The sequence below is a fragment of the Nelumbo lutea genome, chromosome 7, assembly GCF_056320005.1.
Source record: "Nelumbo lutea isolate HS-2025 chromosome 7, American lotus-T2T, whole genome shotgun sequence".
NCBI lineage: Eukaryota > Viridiplantae > Streptophyta > Magnoliopsida > Proteales > Nelumbonaceae > Nelumbo > Nelumbo lutea.
Window position 1 is genome coordinate 723,572 of NC_142690.1, and position 21,192 is coordinate 744,763.

The 21,192-nt window shown below is 36.6% G+C and overlaps 1 protein-coding gene across 8 annotated transcripts in view; it reads left to right on the plus strand.

Moving 5' to 3' along the window:
- The window catches only part of LOC148844480 (uncharacterized), a 62,958-nt gene extending 48,749 nt beyond the window's left edge, over positions 1-14,209 (plus strand). For 6 of the 8 annotated variants that reach the window (XM_088954690.1, XM_088954694.1, XM_088954693.1 and 3 more), the window contains 7 exons: positions 3,688-3,850; positions 3,944-4,089; positions 6,314-6,592; positions 6,709-6,843; positions 6,935-7,116; positions 13,509-13,618; positions 14,001-14,209. In XM_088954690.1, coding sequence (XP_088810816.1) covers positions 3,688-3,850; positions 3,944-4,089; positions 6,314-6,592; positions 6,709-6,843; positions 6,935-7,116; positions 13,509-13,575 — 972 coding nt within the window. In that variant the 3' untranslated portion in view covers positions 13,576-13,618; positions 14,001-14,209. Of the gene's footprint in view, positions 1-3,687; positions 3,851-3,943; positions 4,090-6,313; positions 6,593-6,708; positions 6,844-6,934; positions 7,117-13,508; positions 13,753-14,000 lie in introns of those variants that run through there. The other 2 variants (XM_088954692.1, XM_088954695.1) reach the window with 1 other exon arrangement.
- The last annotated feature ends 6,983 nt before the right edge of the window (positions 14,210-21,192 follow it).

Here is a 21,192-nt window from a genome sequence, read left to right on the forward strand (position 1 = left end):
CTAATGGGTGGGATGTTGGTTTGGCTGCAAGGGCAACATTTGCCTCTTCTTGGGAAGCCATCTCTGGTTTGCTTCCTCTTTTTTCCCAAGGTATATAAGGTATGGGCCTATGACATATTCTGGGAACAAAAACAAATTTAGGAATACATTTAGGCATGGGATATAGTTAGGTGGAAAGACAAATGATGATCCATGATCATGACAGTTTGGCAAAGTTTTAGTACTGGCAGCCAACCTGATGCATATGCTGAGATTTTGTTTTTGAAGCTTAAATAAAAAAAAACTTTATAGAAGGAAAAAGAAGCTTAGAGAAGTGACTAGAAATCACCCAAGAGAAGAAATAACAAAGCCTCCAATAAACTCAAAAAGGAATTCGAATGATGAAATGGATTAGTGGAAAAACTAGAAGGATATGGTAAAAATTGAAATCATTTGAAGGAACCTCGGAGAAACTCTAATAGGTGATGAAATGAGAGAAAGTAAACCAAGATGGTTTGATGACTTCGATTGAAGTAGTAAGAAATGATTTAAGCACTAATAATTTAACAAGGATATGCTTATAAAGAAACAATGAATATGGCAATAAACATAATGGAAAAATGAAACAAGATCCATGTATTTGACCCCAGGTAGTTGGGATAAGGTTCTGATGATAATGACGAATTTAACAAGGATATGCTTATAAAGAAACAACGAATATGGCAATAAACATAATGGAAAGATGAAACAAGATCCATGTACTTGACCCCAGGTAGTTGGGATAAAGTTTTGATGATAATGATGATATAGTTGGGAGCCTAGGGGAGAGAAAAAATATCACTTCATTAGGTGGGAAGTGGTGAGTCGAAGCAAAAAAGAAGGGAGTTTAGGGTTAGGGAACATAGTGAGTAAGAACGAATCTCTTCTAAGTAAATGGCTTTGGAGGTGGCCCTTGGCTGTTTTGAATCTAGTTGGGACGTTGGGGTATCCCGAAGGGCTTTGCTCACAACACTCTGGAAGGCAATTTTTGGCATTCTCCCCAAATTCCTTATGTTTGTAAGGTATGATGTAAGCTTTGGAAATTCAGTTCTATATTTGGGTGGGCACTCAACCCCTAAAAGACTGTTTCCCTTCCCTCTTTTCCATCTCCCTCTTTAAAAAGAAACCTATCTCAAGGTTCCTCTCCCCCCGGTTCTCCCTATGGCTTTAAACTGTGATTTTGGGTTCTGAAGAGTTTTAAGGGATGATAAATCTTCTTGTGTTTCAAATCTCTTGCTACTCTTAGACTTTGTGTGTTTGGACCCCCTAGACTTGATAAAACGATTTGGTCTCTGACCCTGGATGGCTCCTTCACTTGTGCATCTTTCTTTAATTCCCTCTGTTCTATCCTCTCCTCTCCGGTCTTCCCTGTTAAAGAAATCTGGTCAAGGCCAACCCCTCCTAAAATAGTTGTGTTCTGTTGGGAAGCCTTTTATGGTAAGATCAGTACTATGGAAAACTTGCAAAAGAAGAAATCTTATGTGTGCTTGTCCCCAAATTGGTGCATTATGTGTAAAGTGAAGAGTGAGGATTGTCACCATTTGCTGATATCTTGCTCTTTTGCTGCCAATATTTGGAACTGGGTTTTTATATTATTTGGGCGCAGGTGGATCTTGCCCTCTGAAGTAAATCTGCTTTTTGTTCTGTCTGCCTTTGGGAGATTGACAAAGAGAGGGAAGCTAATGTGAAGTTTATCAGAGCAGCTAGCATGTGGACTTTATGGGATGAGAGGAATGCTAAAATTTTTCAAGAAATGGAAAGAAGCTTTGCTGAAGTAAAGGAGTGTATAATGACAAGGACAACCTCTTGGCTGAAAACTTCAGACTTATTTGTGGATTACTCTTTTGATGATTTAAGGAGAAATTGGGCAGCAGTGACATCCACAGCGTCCACAAAGAACAGAGAATCAAAACCCCCTCAGGAAGGAATGGTAAAATTGAATTTTGATGGAAGCAATCAAGGTAATCCAGGGCCTCCGGCATAGGAGGAATTCTGAGAGATAAAGACAGCAACATCCTATCTTTATTCTCAAGACCATTGGATGTTGGCAATTCTTTAAGGGCTGAGATACTAGCAGCGGTACGAGGCATAGATGTTGCTAGTCAATTTGGAGTAAAAAACTTGATAATTGAGGGGGACTCCAAGGTGGTAGTGGGCTGGTTGACAAATCCAGAAACAGTCTTTTGGGGTTACAAGGGTCTTTTGAAGAAAGTTAACTGGTTGACAAGAAACATGGCAGATAGGTTTCAGTGGGTTAGCAGATCGGCAAATGTATTGGCTGATTCTTTGGCTAAGCAAGGGGTGACCTGTTTTGAGCTACCTTATAATTGTAATTCTGACTAGTGTGTGTTTATTTGCTTATTGCTCATCTCCAAGGGGAGGTAACATCCTGTGCCTCTTCTTAGGCTGATTGTACACTCGTTCTTCGATTAATAAAATTGCATTCATTGTTTTGCTAAAGAATCAGCCATGGCATTTACTGATCTGCTGACCCACTAATAGGTGACTGACATATTCCTTGTAAGCCAATTAACTTTATTAAGTAGACCCCTGTAGCCCCATAGAACTGTTTCTGGACTCGACAACCAACCCACTACCACCTTAGAATCTCCCTCAACTATCAGATTTTTCACACCTAGTTGATTTGCAACCTGTATGCCTTGCACCACAGCCAGTATCTCAGTCCTTGTTGAATCACTAACTCCCACTGGTCCTGAATAAAGAGATAGGGTGTTTCTATCCTTATCTCTTAAGATCTCTCCTATACCCAAAGGGCCTGGGTTGCCTAGACTACTGCCACCAAAGGGGTCTCAAGGGTTGAATTATTTTCTGCTACTCTATGATTGTATTCTGTTAAGAATTGTTTATGCTCTCACCTCAAGGAGAGGTAACATCTTGTGCCTCCTCTTAGGGTGAATGCACAAGTCCTTTCTTATTATTAATAAAATCATTATTCATTTATCAAAAAATAAAATTGCACTCATTTATTTTTTTATTAGCAAAATGACTCATTTATTAATGCTTGAAAAAAATTTACAGATCTATGCTACAAAGTAGCCCAAATACAGCACAAACCAGATTGGCCACGCTAATTGCCATGCCCCCCCTTTTTTTGATAAAAAAGGGGGGGGGGGACAATATAGAGTGGATCTGTCCACTCCCTGTTTTACGAGAACATCTGCCAGCCCATTTGCTGTTCTATTTACCCATCCAAAGCTAGTGTTACAACTTTTTGCAAGGTAGTCAATTTCCCTGAAGGCAAATTTATATTTCGAAGGAGCTGAAATAATTTGTTTTGCCCAAGAAATCTCCTAACAACCATTTATCAAAAAGGAATTTAAATTGAGGCATCTCAAACATCCTTCAGGAATCTCCCTGAAGGCAAATTTAAATTGCATTCGTTTATGAAAAAAAAAAAAACACCTAACAACCACTTGAGGCATCTCAAACACATAGATAATACAAAGGAAAATTAGCTCAGGTTGATTTTATTGGGCTTATGTTTAGCCAGCTCACTCATTACTAAATACTAATGCAAGCTAATATGTGTAAATAAATACTAATGAAGCCTAAATGGTACATTCTCAAAGTCAAGTAATTATTTTTCATGTTCCATTTGATTTTTATATTATTTACTTTTCCTGATCTGAAAATTGATGGTCTATGCAGTTTAATTCACAAAACTCATCATTGTCACCTCAAGTTGGACTGGGTCTTGGGGTTCAGGGAGCAGGTCTAAATTCTGTTACATCAGCTTCTTTACAACAGCCAAATTTTATTCATCCACAGGCTACTCAGCGTGCTTTGAGCTCACCTGGACCCAAAGAGTCAGGTACTTCCATATAACTTCACTAATAATGCAGACTTATGCTTTATGGCAAAGATAAAAAATTATTTTATGTGGCTATTACATGTGATGATGCAGACACTAGTCATACAAAAGTTGATGACCAACAGCAACAACAAAATCCATCTGATGACTCAAGTGTTGAACCTACCACAAGTGTTGGGCTCAGCAAAAATCTCATGAATGAGGATGATCTGAAGAGTCCATACTCAGTAGATGCACCTGTATGCTTATTTTATAGATTTTTTCATATCCTGAAAACATGTTAAATTTTTATTTTTCTCTTTTCCTTTTTCTTGGTTTTTTCTGAATGTTTTCCCTTTATTTGTTGTTGTTTTTGGTTTAAAAAAATCACACATTTGTGAAGACTCCTTATATTTGCATGCATTCAGTTTGGACACAGAAAATGTGAATGTGAAGTTAATCAACCATATATTTTTATCTTTGGGGCCTGATTAGTTCTCCCAGTATCTTATTGCATACCTGAGAGTTTAGGTTTGGTCTAAAGAGTCTTTTTTGAACTTGGGTCATCAATGGAAGTGCTATATTGAAAACTTTATAGATTACATTTTTAAAGCCTATAGTTGTGTCATTCATCCCTAATGCCTGTATCCTGGATAACCAGGAAAGAAGCAATGACAGTTATTTGTGAAACTGCCAAAAGTGTTAAGCTTTTATCTGGCTAAAGACATGAATTTCTCTGGCAGTGTGAATTTATCTGGTCTCATCCCTCCTCTCTTTGTAGTCACTCTCTTCTCTTTATATTTCCCCCCTTGATACCAGATCCCTCTCTAGTGTCTTCTATATAATACATATTCTGTTTTGTAATACATACATGTATGTAGGTATTTAAGTTTGTAGTGTCCCAGAAACTAGATTATTGTGCCTATGAAACTTCCCATGTATGCTCAGGATGCCTCTTCTATTCTGGTTTATGTTGCCTTAGGATGTGGAATGCGTCACATCATGCCTCCACATTTTATAACATTTTGTTACTTGCCTTACTAATCCAACTGAAAAAGAAAATGAAATTTTAAGAAGAGAGATCACTTTGAGGGGGTCGGACTTCCTTAGGTTTGCCTCTTTGAAGGGGCAAAATCCTCTTTCAAAGCAAGTGTCACAAACTTAAACTACTAGTTACATACACACACACACAAGAGACACACTACCCAACTAACTTGAAGCTAGTGTTTTAAAAGTGCAAGGGCCATTTTGTGCCGGAGGCACGCACCTTTTTGAAGCAAGGTGCAAAAATGAAAAAGATAGCAAAAATTTAAAAAGAAGCCAAAAAGTTTGAAAAAATTAAAAAAAAAAAGCAAAGTATTAAAAATATTAAACACAATATTAATTAAAAAATAAACTTAACTTTTAAAATAAATGTTTAAAAAACCTATTATCTCAAATTAAATTACATAAACATAACATGTCAAACATATTTAAAATGAAAATTTAAAAATAAAATCAAGCATAACATATAAAACGTATTCAAGCATGTAAACTCTTATTCTCTTTATTTTTCCCCAATTGCATTACTTCAAATAGCTAATGTGATGTTAAACATTATTCATTCTTGATTCTACTAGCTGCCTTCGTACCAACCCCTTGAGGCAAGCCCAAACTAGTCCATATCATGGTCTTAAATTCTTAATTCCTATATAAAAAAAAGATTTTATAACTTTAAGTGTCTTTTAAAAGTATCTTTCATTAGGATGAATGAATGAGCAACATTAGCAAATATGGGGTTTTCGGAGCTTCAGTAGCGAGCGAACACTGAAGATCTTCCATCTACGATGACCACCCCAAGTCTTCATCAAATCCCAAATCTCAATTTGTGAGTCCCAACAGTCGGGTCTACCCTTTCAATTACCAGCCTCAGTTTGTAAAATTCTCATGCAAAAAAAAAAAAAAAGGATCCAGACTGTATGGAACTTGTGAAACATCTTCTGCCTCCAGACTTTTAACAAACCCATTATAACTCTTCAATCTCTTTCCACCAACAAGAAGCTAACATTCAATGATTTTGCTATATGCAGTCCTGGAACCATCACCATTAATTCAGCCCTTAAAGTTTCCATGATTGTGGTTCCAAAGTACACAGCTATGAGATGTTTCTTTTTTATTGATAACAGTTCAAAGATCTCATTTCCCATTGCTCTCCAGTTTTAAAATCTCGGGCTAACAAGGATGAGAATGTGGATTCAAGTCTCGTAGGGGCTACTTTCTACAAAAAATGAAAAAATGCCAAAAGTTAGGTCTGTATTCAGTCCAACCTTCCCTAAGCCCCAGATAACTGGCCCCAACATTAGGTAATGACCCTTTTCAGATTAGAAGAGATTTTATTCTAAGGGTGACAGTCAACTTTCTTGCTCTTTCTCTATGACATTTAATCAGTTATATGTAGAAAGTTTTAATACCCTAAGCTCAATGAATTTTACTTGTGTATCACAGGTTGGAGGATCTGGCTCACTAATGGAATCTGCCCAGGTGCCAAGAGATACTGATCTCTCTCCTGGGCAACCATTACAATCCAATCAACCTTCACTTGGTTTGGGGGTCATTGGTCGGAGAAGTGCTTCTGACCTTGGTGCAATTGGAGATAATCTCAGTGGATCCACTACAAATTCCACGGGAATGCATGATCAAGTATACAATCTGCAGATGCTTGAGGCTGCATATTACAAACTTCCTCAACCAAAAGACTCAGAACGTGCAAAAAGCTACATTCCTGTATGGAATCCTCTGCTCTACACTTCATCTTATTTTCAGCAATAGGTTTTATTTCAAATTTTACCGGTAGATCATTTGATCATGTTAATCCATTGACATGAATTTTCTGTTTACAGAGACATCCTGCAGTGACACCTCCAAGCTACCCTCAAATGCAGGCACCCATTGTTGACAATCCTGCCTTTTGGGAGCGATTGGGTGTTGATACTATGGGCACTGATACTTTGTTCTTTGCATTTTACTTTCAACAGGTACCAACTTTTGCTTTTCTTGCCTTGAGTCTTTTTTTCTTCATTTGATTGCCTTCATTTAGGCTTCTTGTTAAGTTAAATACAATTGCAGAATGCTTATCAGCAATACTTGGCCGCAAGAGAGTTGAAAAAGCAATCCTGGAGATACCACAGGAAATACAACACATGGTTTCAGCGGCACGAGGAACCAAGAGTCACCACTGATGAATGTGAACAAGGGACTTATGTATACTTTGATTTCCATATTGCCAATGATGATTCACAACATGGGTGGTATGTTTTTTTTTGTCTCCTCCAAATGGAAATATATTTTGTAATTATAAATTAAATTGAAACTTTTATGCACTGAGTTGGCTCCGGTATTGGATGGACTCTTCTAAATGAACAGTCTGTCTGTGTATGACATGTCTTGAAATCCAACATTCCATAGGTTTTAGGACACTTTTACGTAATGTTTAACTTTTATCTTCCATTTGATATAAATTAATGGATAATGTACAAGATGAATGCTGTTATTTGCTTCAAACTTGGTAATGTTCACTTCAGTTTCTGACTCCCATGTCCATGTCCATGCAACACTAGTTTGGTCTTATTGTTTTCTGCTCATAAGGCATTTGAAGGAGAGCAGTGTCAAAAGGGACAAAAACACAATGGAGATGAACTAAAGTGAGAGCTATCATACTACTCTTGGAAATATGCACTCCACTAAAAATGCTAGGCGCTTACTGTGGAGGGTATCAACTTGGAATTTATTGTGATGTTTAAGGTTGATTGGCTTGGGAAGTATCCTGGTTTACACTCAGGTAGGTAGTCGGATGAGGGGACTAGATGGACTTCTTATAAGATATAGCTGGGACAGTGAAATTTGATACTATCAGGGCATTAGATTTGGAGGATTGCTTTTCCCTGAAAAAAAGACTTTCATTAAGAACATTAATATGTTTTCTGTGGCACCATCCCTAACAAATATGCAATTTTGTGTCCTTGGTCTTCCTGTCCAATTGGCTTGATAGGAATTGCCATTAAGATGTTTGTGAAAATTCTAAAATAATGATCAAAGACGTATAAGAGTCGGTTCTTGTAACAAAGTGCATTGATGAAAGAATGCTGGATTTTGGTCAAAACTTCATTGTCTTGTTGCTGGTGTCTGTGTTAATGAGATGAAGATATTGTAAGATCCTTTGTGCTGTATAATCTTGACAGAGAAAAGTACAATAGTGTAGTTTAGAGGTTTTGAGTGTTGGTCATGTAAAGGATGTATTGCTTCATCATCATCATCCATGGCTTATCCCAACCATATGAGGTCAGCTACATGAATCCTGTTTCGCCAATATGTTCTATTTAAAGTCATATCCACTGTTAAATTATTAGTGCTTAAATCATTTCTTATTACTACTACCCATGTCCTTTTTGGTCTACCCCTAGCCCTTCTAGTCCCTTCAACTTGTAAGTTGTAACAAATCACTTCTTCTAACTGGTGCCGTTGACGGTCTTATATGCATGTGACCAAACCATCTTAATCTACTTTCTCTCATTTTATCACCTATCGGGGCTACTCCTAGGCTCCTATGGATGACTAGTTCCTGATCCTATCCTTTCTAGTTTTTCCGCTCATCCATATTTGCATTCACATTCTCTGCCCATGCAACAATGCTCGCCTTAAACTGTTTTATAGAATTTTCCTTTTTTTTTTTTGAAGTTAACAGATTTCATTAAAAGAAAAAGAGGGTACAAAAGAAGGTGTACGAGTACAAAACAGGGGTGAGGCCCCTAAAAATTATACAGGAGGGAATTTGTCACAATACAATGTAATGGCACCTAGTTTTGCTAATCCATCTGCAATGGCGTTTAAATCCCTTGGAATCCAGTTCAGAAATGTGTTCTTAGAAGCCAATAGGCCCCTTGCCTCTGCTGAGTCGCCTTCAATGGAGAAATTCTGAATGCCCAATCAGTCCACTATACACCCAGCAGATGAACCCATTTTCGTCTTTTAAAGTTCCCCCTATGCCAGCAACTCCAGGGCTACCTGATGCACTACTGTCAAAGCTTAGAGTTTAAGCTCCTTCCCTTCTTATTGATGGAACCTTGGGTGTAACTGGGATAGAAGGGGAGGAGAACAGAAAGTTGACAACAATCCTGTAAAGGTCATTAACATTGATTCCTGTGAACACTTCTCAGCTAGAAGCCCACAAATTGCAGTGATAATTGATATGATGGATCAGCTCATTCATGGATTTTACCTTGTTTTCAAACAACTGATTGTTCCTTTCTTCCCAAATTCCCCATAGCACAGCATGTTACACTATTTGCCAGTATACCTTACCTCTCTTGCTCAGACCTTTTCCTTGCCGCTGGGAAATCAGGTCCTGATGATGATTAGGACCCACCCAGCTGTACCCAACTAGCTGTAAGAAGTAGTTCCAGAATTTTCTGGTTACCTGGCAGTGTATGAAAAGGTGATCAGCTGGGAGATTGGGGAAGTGTAGACGTGAGGAGAGATATAAAGCCATCCAAGATTTTTCTTCTGCAGTAATACAGAGGTGTTTACTCGATTTAGACAGGCTTCTTAAATGAAAAAACACTCTTGAGGGAACAAACTTACACCAGATCTTCTTTGAAAGGGAAGACACAGTCCCGGTCTCCTACAACCAGAGCCTCAAGGAAAGACTTGGAAGAGAACTCACCAACATGATGGGCTTTCCAGACACGGGAATCTTGGGAGATTGGGGAAATGTAGGCTTCTCTTAAGGGTCTTCTAAGGCTCAAGTTTTTGTTCTCGTTGGGAGAAGTGGGGAGACACTGCGAGATGGTTGCTTCTTTGTTTAGGGTGAGATTGAAAATTCTAGGATAAGATTCCGCTAGAGTGGAATTGCCCCACCACAGGTCTGTCCAAAACTTTATTCTGGTATCATTACCCACTCTAAATCATATGAAAGAAAAAAAGATGTTGTGAATAGAAGTGATACCTTTCCAAGGATTTGAGGAAGCTAATCGGTTTGAGCGGAGATTGCAGTCCCAACCATTTGCGTTTAACCCATACTTGCTGGTGATGACATCTACCCTAAGGGAATTCGTTTCAATGGGGAATCTCCACATCCGTTTCCCAAGTAGAGCATTGTTCTTCTCTTTTAGGTGTCCAATCCTCAACCCTCCAGCCTCTTTAGGTGTGCAGACTTGACTCCGCTTTACTAGATGTCTTTTTTTTTTCACCCCCACCTTCCCAAAGAAAATCTCTTTGAAGTTTCTCAATCAGTGACCTGACCTTGGCAGGGATTCGAAACACTGAGAGGAAGTAAGTGGGCAGATTTGCAAGGGAAGCCTTGATGAGGTTAAGTCTGCCCCCTTTTGATAGGTAACAACATTTCCAAGTGGCCAACTTCTTTTCACATTTTTCCACCACTGGCTCCCAGAAGCTTGGACTTTTTGGATTCCCACCAAGAGGCAGGCCCAAAGACGGGGAAGTTTTCCACTTGGCAATTCAGAGTTTCCTTGAAGCTTTCCAAGAGGGTTTCTTCAATTTGGTTTATAGTCACTAGGCTACTTTTTGAGTAATTTACCCTCAAGCCAGTGACTAATTCAAAACAACGCAGCACCCTTTTCACATTATTAATATTCTCCAAGTTAGCTTCCAGAAAAAGGATGACATCATCTACAAACTGGAGATGGGAGACTTTTTTTTTTTTTTGATAAATGAGTAAGATTTTATTAAACCAGCAAATAAGAGTTACGTGCAACCCATGGAAAGGCACGAGATGCGACCTTTCCTTTAAAACTAGTTACAAATTATAAGTACAAAAGGAATTACACAGAAGCCCAAAATAAAGTAGCCCGAAGAACCCCTTGTTTTGCAAGTGAATCAGCCATTGAGTTTGCTGATCTGCCTACCCACTGAACTCTGATTGTCATATTCCTTGTTAACCATTTAACCTTTTTGAGAAGATCTCTAAAACCCCAAATCACAATGTCTGGATCCTTCAGCCAACCCACCATCACCTAGGAATCCCCTTAAATAATCAGATGCTCTATGCCTAGCTGGTTTGCAAGCTGGATTCTTTGTTTCTCAGCACACCTCCTAAGCCTAAAGGTCCTGGATTTCCTTGGCTACTTCCATCAAAGTTCAGCTTGATAAACTCCTCCCCTAGTGGCATCCATTCAACTCCATGTCTGTCCTTCCTGGTAGAAGTATTAGCCACTGCTAACCAGCTTCTCCATAGGTCATCAAAAGAGTATGCATCAAAGAGCTTTAAAGTTTTCAGCCACTGAATTGCCCTTGTCAGAATACATTCTTTAATTCCTGAGAGGTTCTTTCTTTTTCACAAAAGATTCTGGTGTTTGTTTCTTCCCAAACTGTCCACAACAAAACTGCTCTTAACTTGTGCACCTCCACATAATTCTCCCTCTCTTTGTGTGCCATTCAAAGATAGACGGACTAAACTGCAAGCTAGTATTAGATAGCAGGTTCCACCTACATTCAAACAACATAAAACTCCAATTCCATAAAGCTGTAGCAAAGGAGCAAGAGATCAGTAAGTGGGAGACATTAAGAGTATCTCTTCCTACCTGAAAGCCTTTAATTAAATTTAGGCTTTTGGATTTTTCCACCAGTTGGCTAAAAACATCCATTACCAGAGTGAAAAGGAAAGGGGATAGAGGACAGTCCTGTCGGAGGCCTCTACCTGCTTTGAAGTAACCTTTGGCCTCTCCATTTACCATGATTGAGAACCTTTGTTGAACTTATACAGCCCTTCATCCACTGCAGCCATGTCATGCCAAAGCCCCTCAATTTCAGAACTTGGAGAAGGCAGTCCCGGTCTACTTTGTCGTAAGCTTTTTCAAGATCTAGTTTCACAAGGAGGCCCGACCTTCCACACTTCCTTCTATCTTCGACGATTTCATATGCTATTAAGATGCTGTCCACGATTTGTCTTCCTTTCACGAAGGCAAACTGATTTGGAGAAACAAGCTCTCTTAGGACTTCTCCAAGTCCTTTTGCTAAAATTTTTGCCAGAATTTTGTACACACTCCCTACTAAACTTATTAGTCTGAAGTCTTTCACTTCCAAGATGCCATCTTTCTTTGGGATGAGGCAGATAAAGATAAAGTCGTTTCCTTTGTTTACAACAGCCAAGGAGCGGAAATCCTTGAAAACCTCCAGAAGATCATCTCTTACAATGCCCCAACAAATCTGAAAGAAGAAAATGGGGAAATCGTTGGGCGCAGGGGATCTATCTCCATCCATATCAAAGACTGCTCCCCTTATTTCTTGCTCCTCAAAATCCCTTTCAAGCCAAGACCTCGTCTTCTGCTAGAGTTGGCCCATTCCAACTTTTTAAGGTAAACTTTCTGACGCTCTCCATAGAGTATAACTTTTTGAAGTGATTAAGAAAGCCCTTTGTGATTTCATCTGCATCTTCCACCTCCCTTTGATCCACCTTAATTTTTGAGATGAAGTTTTTCCTATGCCTTCCCGACGCGTAGCTGTGGAAAAATTTTAAGTATTTGTCTCCTTCCTTTAACAATCTAATCCTTGACCTCTGCCTCCAATAGATTTCTTCTTTTCTAATCACCTTTTCCCAATAACTCCTTAGACCTTCAATCCTACTTCTTCCTTCTCTGTCCAGAGCAATGTTTTAAAACGCGGAGGCATGACGTGAGGTGTTCCACTATCTAGAGGTGTGAGGCATAGTTAAGAACACAAGAGGCGTAAGCCTCCCAAACACAAGGAGGCATACCCCTCCTTAAGAGGAGGGTGTTAGGAGGAAGGGGGGATCTCATTTTTTCTTTATTTTTAATAAAAACTTTTATATTAAGAAGAATAAAGATGCATAGCATTAGTTGAAGGGGGGGGGGGTTGTTGAAGGGGCAAGGGGCATCTGGGGGGCAAACCACTTTCTTTCTTTCCCCTTATCTTTTCTTCCCTTCCCTTCCCTTTTCTTTTCTTTTCTTTCCCTTTTCCTTTTTTTTCCCTTCTCTTTGCATACGCCTCAGGGCGTTTTGGGAGCGCCTCACCTAGATGCGCGCCTCCAAGCGTATACCTCCCACACCTTTTAAGACACTAGTCCAGTGTTCCTAATTGCTCCTTTTTGTCTAGTTCTTCTAACTCCAAAAGGATAGCACTTTTTTCCTCTGCAAAAGATTTGAATTTTTCTCTCCCCCAGTATTTGAGTTTTCTTTTTAGGAATTTCAATTTTTGCATTATTCTCTAACCAACAAGAGTCCAGATGCACCCCTCCATTTTCCCCATCCTGCTCTAATTCTTTGAATGACATCCTCCTCAATCTCTCCCTTGTTATGAATTATTGAACAAAGGATGTATTGCTTAGAAAAACGGATAACAAAGTTTCAAACACTGAGAATTGATGGGCTCAAATTCAGCAGAATAACGTAGCTACTTTATCTGCCCCTTTTGCATATCCTTACATTCGTTGCTATAGGGGCAAACATGTGATATGCTCTATACTTTTGTGGATTGTTTTTAGAGCATGTGGAGAATTTTCTCCACTTATAAATGCTGGTCTTATTTCATTTAATTAATAAGGATATATTTATAGTAATCAAATGTGAACAAGATCAATTATAAAAAAAAAAAAAATGCGAACAAGATCTGTCAGATGTCCAAACAAGACAAATTTACTCAAATCACTTCTTGGTATTTTCACATGCAGGTGCCAGAGGATTAAGACTGAATTCACTTTCGAGTACAGTTATCTTGAAGATGAGCTTGTTGTATAGAAGTACGTGCAGAAAACCAGAACTATCCACAGACAAATTTTTGGTATGTCACATGCTAACTATGCCTTATTATTCATTTATTAGGAGGTGCATGGATATCTGTAAAAGAACAACAGAACTCTGCAAGTATCTAACGCTTTACTTCTAATGTTTATTTTCTTTTCTTATTCATTAAAATTTCTTTTGCCAATGTTTTCCTTTATTTTCTCTGTACATTTTTTTTTGGTATTACGTTACACACATTACAAGGGGATTAAGGGGTGGATACATTAATAATGCTTTTCTTTCACTTAAAGGGACTTTATATGACTAATCTGTAACATGGTCTACTTCCCTCACGGCCTCACCTGGTCACTTATTTGAACATGAAATGAAAAACATTTTAAAATTTCAACTTCCTTCACATTTATATGAATTTGCTGCAGGCAATTTGCTGATAGGGGCTACAAAACTGAATGGTTGCTTATCAATTTACAATCATTAACTTCAATACGGAGGTTGGTGGTGATCTTTGTACCATTTAGTATGCATTGTTTTTTATTTTTTGGCATCTTAATACCAAATGAACGTCTACTTGGCATTAGTAAAGGCAATTAATGCATATATTTCCCTTCTTTATCTGGTTTTAGACAAATAGTTGTCTTGTTGATAGAGCTGTGTTGCAAGCACTTGCATAAATGGTATTGGCATGCGAGAAGCTCACAACCGTCTGATATGCTTGAATTGGGGGCTTGCTGTTTCTAGGTTCCACTAATAATAAGCAGGGATGTGTCTTATTAGGGTTGAAAATCATGGGTGGGTCCTGGGTTAATCATGGAACTTCATATGGCTTAATCCTGATGCAGATGAACTGCATAATTTCCTCGGTCTGTTTTTTCACCCATATTCTACTGTGAAGAGTTCTTGTGTAGGAGCTCCTTGCAACAGAACTCTAGTTGATATCATGTTCCTTAGCGTGGGAATTTTTTGATGGGGAAGTGCTGAAATATTTTATATTGGAATTTTTTAGATGGCAATTATAGACAATACTCACAATTTCGTTTTCTACTTGTTTCCATATAAACCGAACTATAATCTTTTTGTAATTTCTTGCTGGTTGGGTTTGTTATTTGGGTCTGCTGGGTTTCCCCTAGGTGCAGATTCTCATTGTACAGGGGCTGGGCTGATTGTGTATCTTGATTCATTTTTATTTTTAATGCAATACTTTACCTTTTCAAAGAAAAAGGAGTTCCGAGTCTCTCTTATTGGCTGAGAGGGATGGTGTAGTCGGAGGTGCTATCATCACAGATAGGGACGAGGCACCATTCTAAGGATACGGTTAGCTTAGGTGGTGTTCTACAACATGATTTTTTTTTTTTTCATTTGTTTCTGAAATTATTACATACATCAGCAAAAAAACAAAAACACGTTGTTGAACTGTTTTTTGTTATTTTTCCTTTTTTTTTTTTTTTTTGAAAGGAATAATTCCACTTTAGTACCCTAAACTTTGGGGGTAGTGTCAAGTTGTTACCTGAACTTTCAAACATGTCACTGCAGTACCTAAATTTTCAAAAAGTGTCAAGTTGGTCCCTGCCATTAATAGACTGTCAGTTATATGTTGAAAATGTCAAAACTGCCCTTCAAAATGAGACATTGTTCATTGAGATTGAACTGGTTATCTTTACAGAAAAAGAGAGAAAAAACATGAAATATGATAGAGGGAAACAATAATTGAAAGCAAAGAAATAACTAGACAAGAATGTGTTTCAGATCTAAAAGTAGAAGACAATGACTTCATTAGTCTAGAATCTCAAACACCTCAACCGGTTCAGTCTCAAGGTAGAAGAAAATGAACAGTGCCTTCTTTTGAAGGGTAGTTTTGATATTTTCAATAGATAACTGATAGTCGATTAACGACAGGGACCAACTTGACACTTTTTGAAAGTTTAAGAACTGCAGTGACACGCTTGAAAGTTCGGGTACTAACTTGACAATACCCCCAAAGTTCAGGGTGCTAAAGTAGAATTTTCCCTTTTTAGAAAAACAAGAGCAAGTTGGTTCTGTTTCATTTTTCAAAAATTAATTCATGATTTTGAAACCATGATTATGATAGTTTTTTAAAACAAAACAAATTTTGTAATACAGATGTTATATGATTTACCCAACATGTACCTGAAACTCAAGAAGTTTTTGGTTTCGGTTTTGGAAAGAACACATATCATATATGCAACCAAGAACATGCTTGATATTTTTTGTTTCAAAAATTAATCTGGTTTCAAACCAGATAGTTTTGATTTGGTTTTAAAACTCACAAGAAGAGGAAAATCATTTTAGAGAACACTTTAGTGGTTTTGGAAATGGAGGCATAACCTTGTCTCGAGGGATTGGATGTTCGGCCCACCAGAGTTGCCATGTTCGGTTCACTACTTCGGGTTTCATTCTTTTAATTAATGAGCAAGAATGAATAGCATTAGAGTATTTTGTTACAAAATCCATGCCGTTGGGCTACATTCTTTTTAGAATGTACTTTTATGATATCACATTTATAAATGAGCAACATAAGACACTTGTCAATCTGAAAAGAATTCATTTTTAGTAAAAGTGTTTAGTTTGTAGCAATATTTTCTCATTCTTCCTATTTTTACCCATCCTTGTCCATTTTGGCATTTGCTTCATTGCTTGTCTTGTCATCATTTAAGTATTTATTGGCCAGCCAAGTGGCTAAGTCCATAATTCAGTTTGCCATTTTTTTATTCCAAATAACAGTAGAGTGGCTGAATCATTTGAAAAGAAAATTAGTATTTTATTTTTATTTTAAATTAAATTAAAAAATAAACAAAAATCTAATATATATATCAATCTCAGTTAATCATTAACCCTTTACATATTATAACAAAAGAAAACTATCAATATTCTAATAATTATTAAAATGTTATTTTTTGAAATTTTAATAATTATTTAAAATATTAATAAATATAAATTTAACATTACTGATTCCCCATACTTAGTATGTGCCATTCACTAGTTGTCAAGATAAAGGAGAGATGTCACTTCTTACGTGTTTGTTGATTAGAGCCAAGGGGGAGTATAGTAAAAAGTATGCCCTTGATTTGTAATACAGATATTTTTAATTAATGACCAAGAATGAATAGCATTTATAAAAGCACTTTTTAATTAATACAAATATTTTGTATTTTGTTACAAAATTCTTGCCACGGGCTACATTCTTTTTAGAAATGAATATCAATACGTTTTTTTTTTTAGTTTTTTTTTTTTGAAAAATGAAATTGAGCAACATAAGACATTTGTCAATCTGATAAGAATTCATTTTTAGTAAAAGTGTTTAGTTCGTAGCAATATTTTCTCATTCTTCCTATTTTTACCCATCCTTGTCCATTTTTGTATTTGCTTCATTGCTTGTCTTGTCATCATTTTAAGTATTTATTGGCAAGCCAAGTGTCTAAGTCCATAATTCAGTTTGCCGTTTTTTATTCCAAATAACAGTAGTGACTGAATCATTTGGAAAGAAAATTAGTATTTTTTATTTTAATTTTAAATTGAATTAAAAAATAAACAGAAATATAATATATATACATTCTATCAATCTCAGTTCATAACAAAAGAAAACTATCGATGTTCTAATAATTATCGAAAAGTTATTTTTTGAAATTTTAATAATTATTTAAAATATTAATAAATATAAATTTAACATTATTGATTCCATAATGTAAATTTAATATTACTGATTCCCTTTACTTAGTATGGGTCATTCACTAGTTGTCAAGATAAAGGAGAGATGTCACTTCTTACATGTTTGTTGATTAGAGCCAAGAGGGAGTCTAGTAAAAAGTATGCCCATGACATTTTGTAATACAAATGATTTTAATTAATGACCAATAATAAATAGCATTAGAGTATTTGGTTACAAAATTCTTGCCATGGGTTACATTCTTTTTAGAATGTACTTTTATGAAAGCACATTTATAAAAGTATTTTTATGAAAGCATAGTAAAAGTATTTTTATGAAAGCATTTTTAGAGACCTATGTTGGCGGTTTATGAATATCAACACGTTTTTTTTTTCGAATAATGAAATTGAGCAACATAAGACATTTGTTAATCTGAAAAAGAATTCATTTTTAGTAAAAGTGTTTAGTTCGTAGCAATATTTTCTCATTCTTCCTTTTTTACCCATCCTTGTCCATTTTCGTATTTGCTTCATTGCTTGTCTTGTCAGCATTTAATTACTTATTGGCCAGCCAAGTGGCTAAGTCCATAATTCAGTTTGCCGTTTTTTTATTCCAAATAACATTAGAGTGACTGAATTATTTGGAAAGAAAATTAGTATTTTCATTTTTATTTTAAATTAAATTAAAAAAAAAACAAAAATATAATATATATATATATATATATATATATATATATATATATATATATATATACATTCTATCAATCTCAGTTAATCATTAATCCTCTATGTATCATAACAAAGGAAAACTATCGATGCTCTAATAATTATCGAAAAGTTATTTTTTGAAATAAGTTTTTTTTTTTTAATTTTTAATAATTATTTAAAATATTAATAAATATAAATTTAATATTATTAATTCCATAATGCAAATTTAACATTACTGATTCCCCATACTTAGTGTAGGTCATTCACTAGTTGTCAAGATAAACGAGAGATGTCACTTGCGTGTTTGTTGATTAGAGCCAAGAGGGAGTGTAGTAAAAAGTATGCCCATGGTAGTATCAACTTTGAAATGCCTAAATTGGGGATTCATAGGCATCAATCGATCTTAGCAATAATGAAACAATGAAGCTTTTGACATTGATAAATAGATAACCTTGGAGTTGTAGCATAATTCTGGCTCTTTTTTACTCACATTTTAGCTTAAGTTGATGCTCTGTTACTGCTTGACCCCTTAAGCTTTTATGTATAGTAGCTTGCCTAGGTGCCTATTACCTACTTAGTGCGATCCCACCATGTCGATTTGTTGTCCTCTCTCACAGTCACACTTTAACCTTCCACTTTCAGTTGCTTGATCCTGAAAAGTGAAGCCCATATGTTTTCTGTTTTGTAACTCCAATTGGATGATAGAAGTGGAAAATGAGTCAGCCACTTGTGTGAATCGTTAGAATGTGATGGAGCGCGATCCGACCGGTCTTAGCTGTCAATGATTTCGCCTCTGAGATGGAGCGACGGGGAGCCTGAAACAGGAAAGATGAGGGAACTCCGGGGGGAGCCCGGTGAGATAACTCCAAAGCTCAAGTTAGTAATCTCTCAAAGGCAAAGTATAGACCAGATGGCACGAAGTTCACATGCCTTGTTGTTGGGGGTAGGGGGCCTTTTATAATCACTTCGTACACTCGCTTCGAAGCCCTTGTCAGGTCGGGTATGATTACCCTTGCATCTGTTAGTTCGGGTGCTGTCTTTTCTGCTGGGGCAGAACCGTCACTGCCTTTTGTCAGAACCGTCTCTTTAACTGGAGATGGCGGTGTCAGGAGGCAGTGGCAGGTGGTCGTTTGGAGTGTGACCGTCAAGCGTCAGATCCCAAGTCAGGTGCACCGCCCTTGGGTATAGACTTCCTTGGTGTCATGCATAATACGGTTTATTTGGTTTTGGTGCCCTGAGGGCGATGTGGTGGAGTGGTGAGCGAGGCGAAGTCTTGAGTTCGGAGGTGTCCTGTATTGCTATAGGGCAGGTCAGTTCGGCGATGTGTGCCCGAACTATTATAAAGCAGGCCAGTTCGGCGAGGTGTGTCCCAAACTGTTACAAGGCAGGCCAGTTCGGCGAGGTGTGTCCCGAACTGTTACAAGGCAGGCCAGTTCGGCGAAGTATATCCCGAATTGTTACAAGGCAGGCTAGTTCGGCAAAGTATGTCCCGAACTGTTGCGTGCAGGCCAGTTTGGATTACTGTCTGGTTTGGGGCCAAGGGTGAGTTCGGGCCCCTAGTAGGGAGTTCAGACCACTGGTTTCTCCCCTTGGTGCTCGCGCCTTAGGCTTGCTTTTGTGCCGAGCTGTTGCATTTGCCACATGTCGCATAACTGTGAGGTCGGGCCAAATCTTCCTTCATCAGAATGTTATCTGGTTTATTCGATCCTTGAACATTGCAACTAGCCAGCTACTCTGGTGATGTTTTTTGCTATCTATCTATATACATAAAGCATTGGGAGGGTGTATGGCATCATTGTGGGGTTGACATTTATATGTTTTTATTGACACGTCTCTCTCCTTTCTCTTTTACCCCACCTCTTTTAGTCTGAAAATTATAAAAATGCCACATATAAGACAAACTTTCTTATATAATTGTCTTTATAATATTTAAAAATTATAGCAATGTCACATAAAAGACAAATCTACTTATATAATTGATTCAATGGCATTCAAAAATTACAGTAGTGTCATATACAATTATTTACTATTATGACATCTTATAAATAAAATGTCATTCTTCTTCTTTCTCTCAACTTTTATTTATTTATTTATTTATTTTATTATTATTATCTAAACATTTATTTATTTAATAAAATTAAACAAACTATTTATTTTAATAAAATAAATTAGTAGAATAAAAGAGATGTAACATTAAGAGATAGATTTCAATAAGCATTTATCTATTTATTTTACTAAATTATTTATTTATTTAGAAATAATTTACTAACAAATTAATCTCTCCCATTGAGCTCAATATTTATTGTAATCAACAGGTCGGGTCTGGTTTGAGATAGCCTATACTAGTCTCATCACAATAGACTTTTATTTATTTATTTAATTTATTTAAGAAAAACTAGGGTTGAACCAATGGATTGGGTCTATCCAGATGAAGCTAAATTGATTGAACATAATTATTATAACGGTTTTAGTTCCATGCTTTTGTCTTGATTAATTATTGGATTGATTCTTATTCGTACTTGTCCAGAATTGATGTAGGTTTGGAACCAAACATTTTATGAAATATATAATTTTTTATCTTTCTTGTATTTTTTTACCACGTTTTATGTTTGAACTTTGAAATAGTAAATTTGATAAATAATAAATAAGATAATATTAGTTAAAAATGATTAACTTATTAACATAAAAATAAATTAGTATTATTTTGACTATTGTTTTCAACATAATGATGTCTATGATTTGATCCCAATTAAATAATTGGTTCAAGACTTGTTCTACGTGGTTGTTTATTATTCATAATAATATAGTTACAGTTATTTTATTTTAAAAAATATAACATAATTTATTATTGTATCTCCATGGTTTTCGAATCGCTGTTGATCCGTGATGGTTTCCGGCTTTGAAATGTTCTGTTCACCATTTTAAATTTGTTTAGGAGCATCAATTTAGGAAGAGGGACGATCAAACTAAGACCAAGACTTTCATTTGCAAACGTCACAACATATCTAGATAAAGAACGTATCTGGGTATACTTTGTTGCTGGATGATCGCATTATCTATTTCACATATATTGTTTTTACCAAAAAAAAAAAAAAACAAGAGGGAGAGAGAGAATTGACATTTATTGTAAAATTAATCTAGTTACCCTATGTTTTGTAGACCATAAAGCGAAAAAAAAAAAATCTAGCCACCCCTTTGAATTCATTTCATACATTAACACCCGCACCTAACCCCAAAACCAAT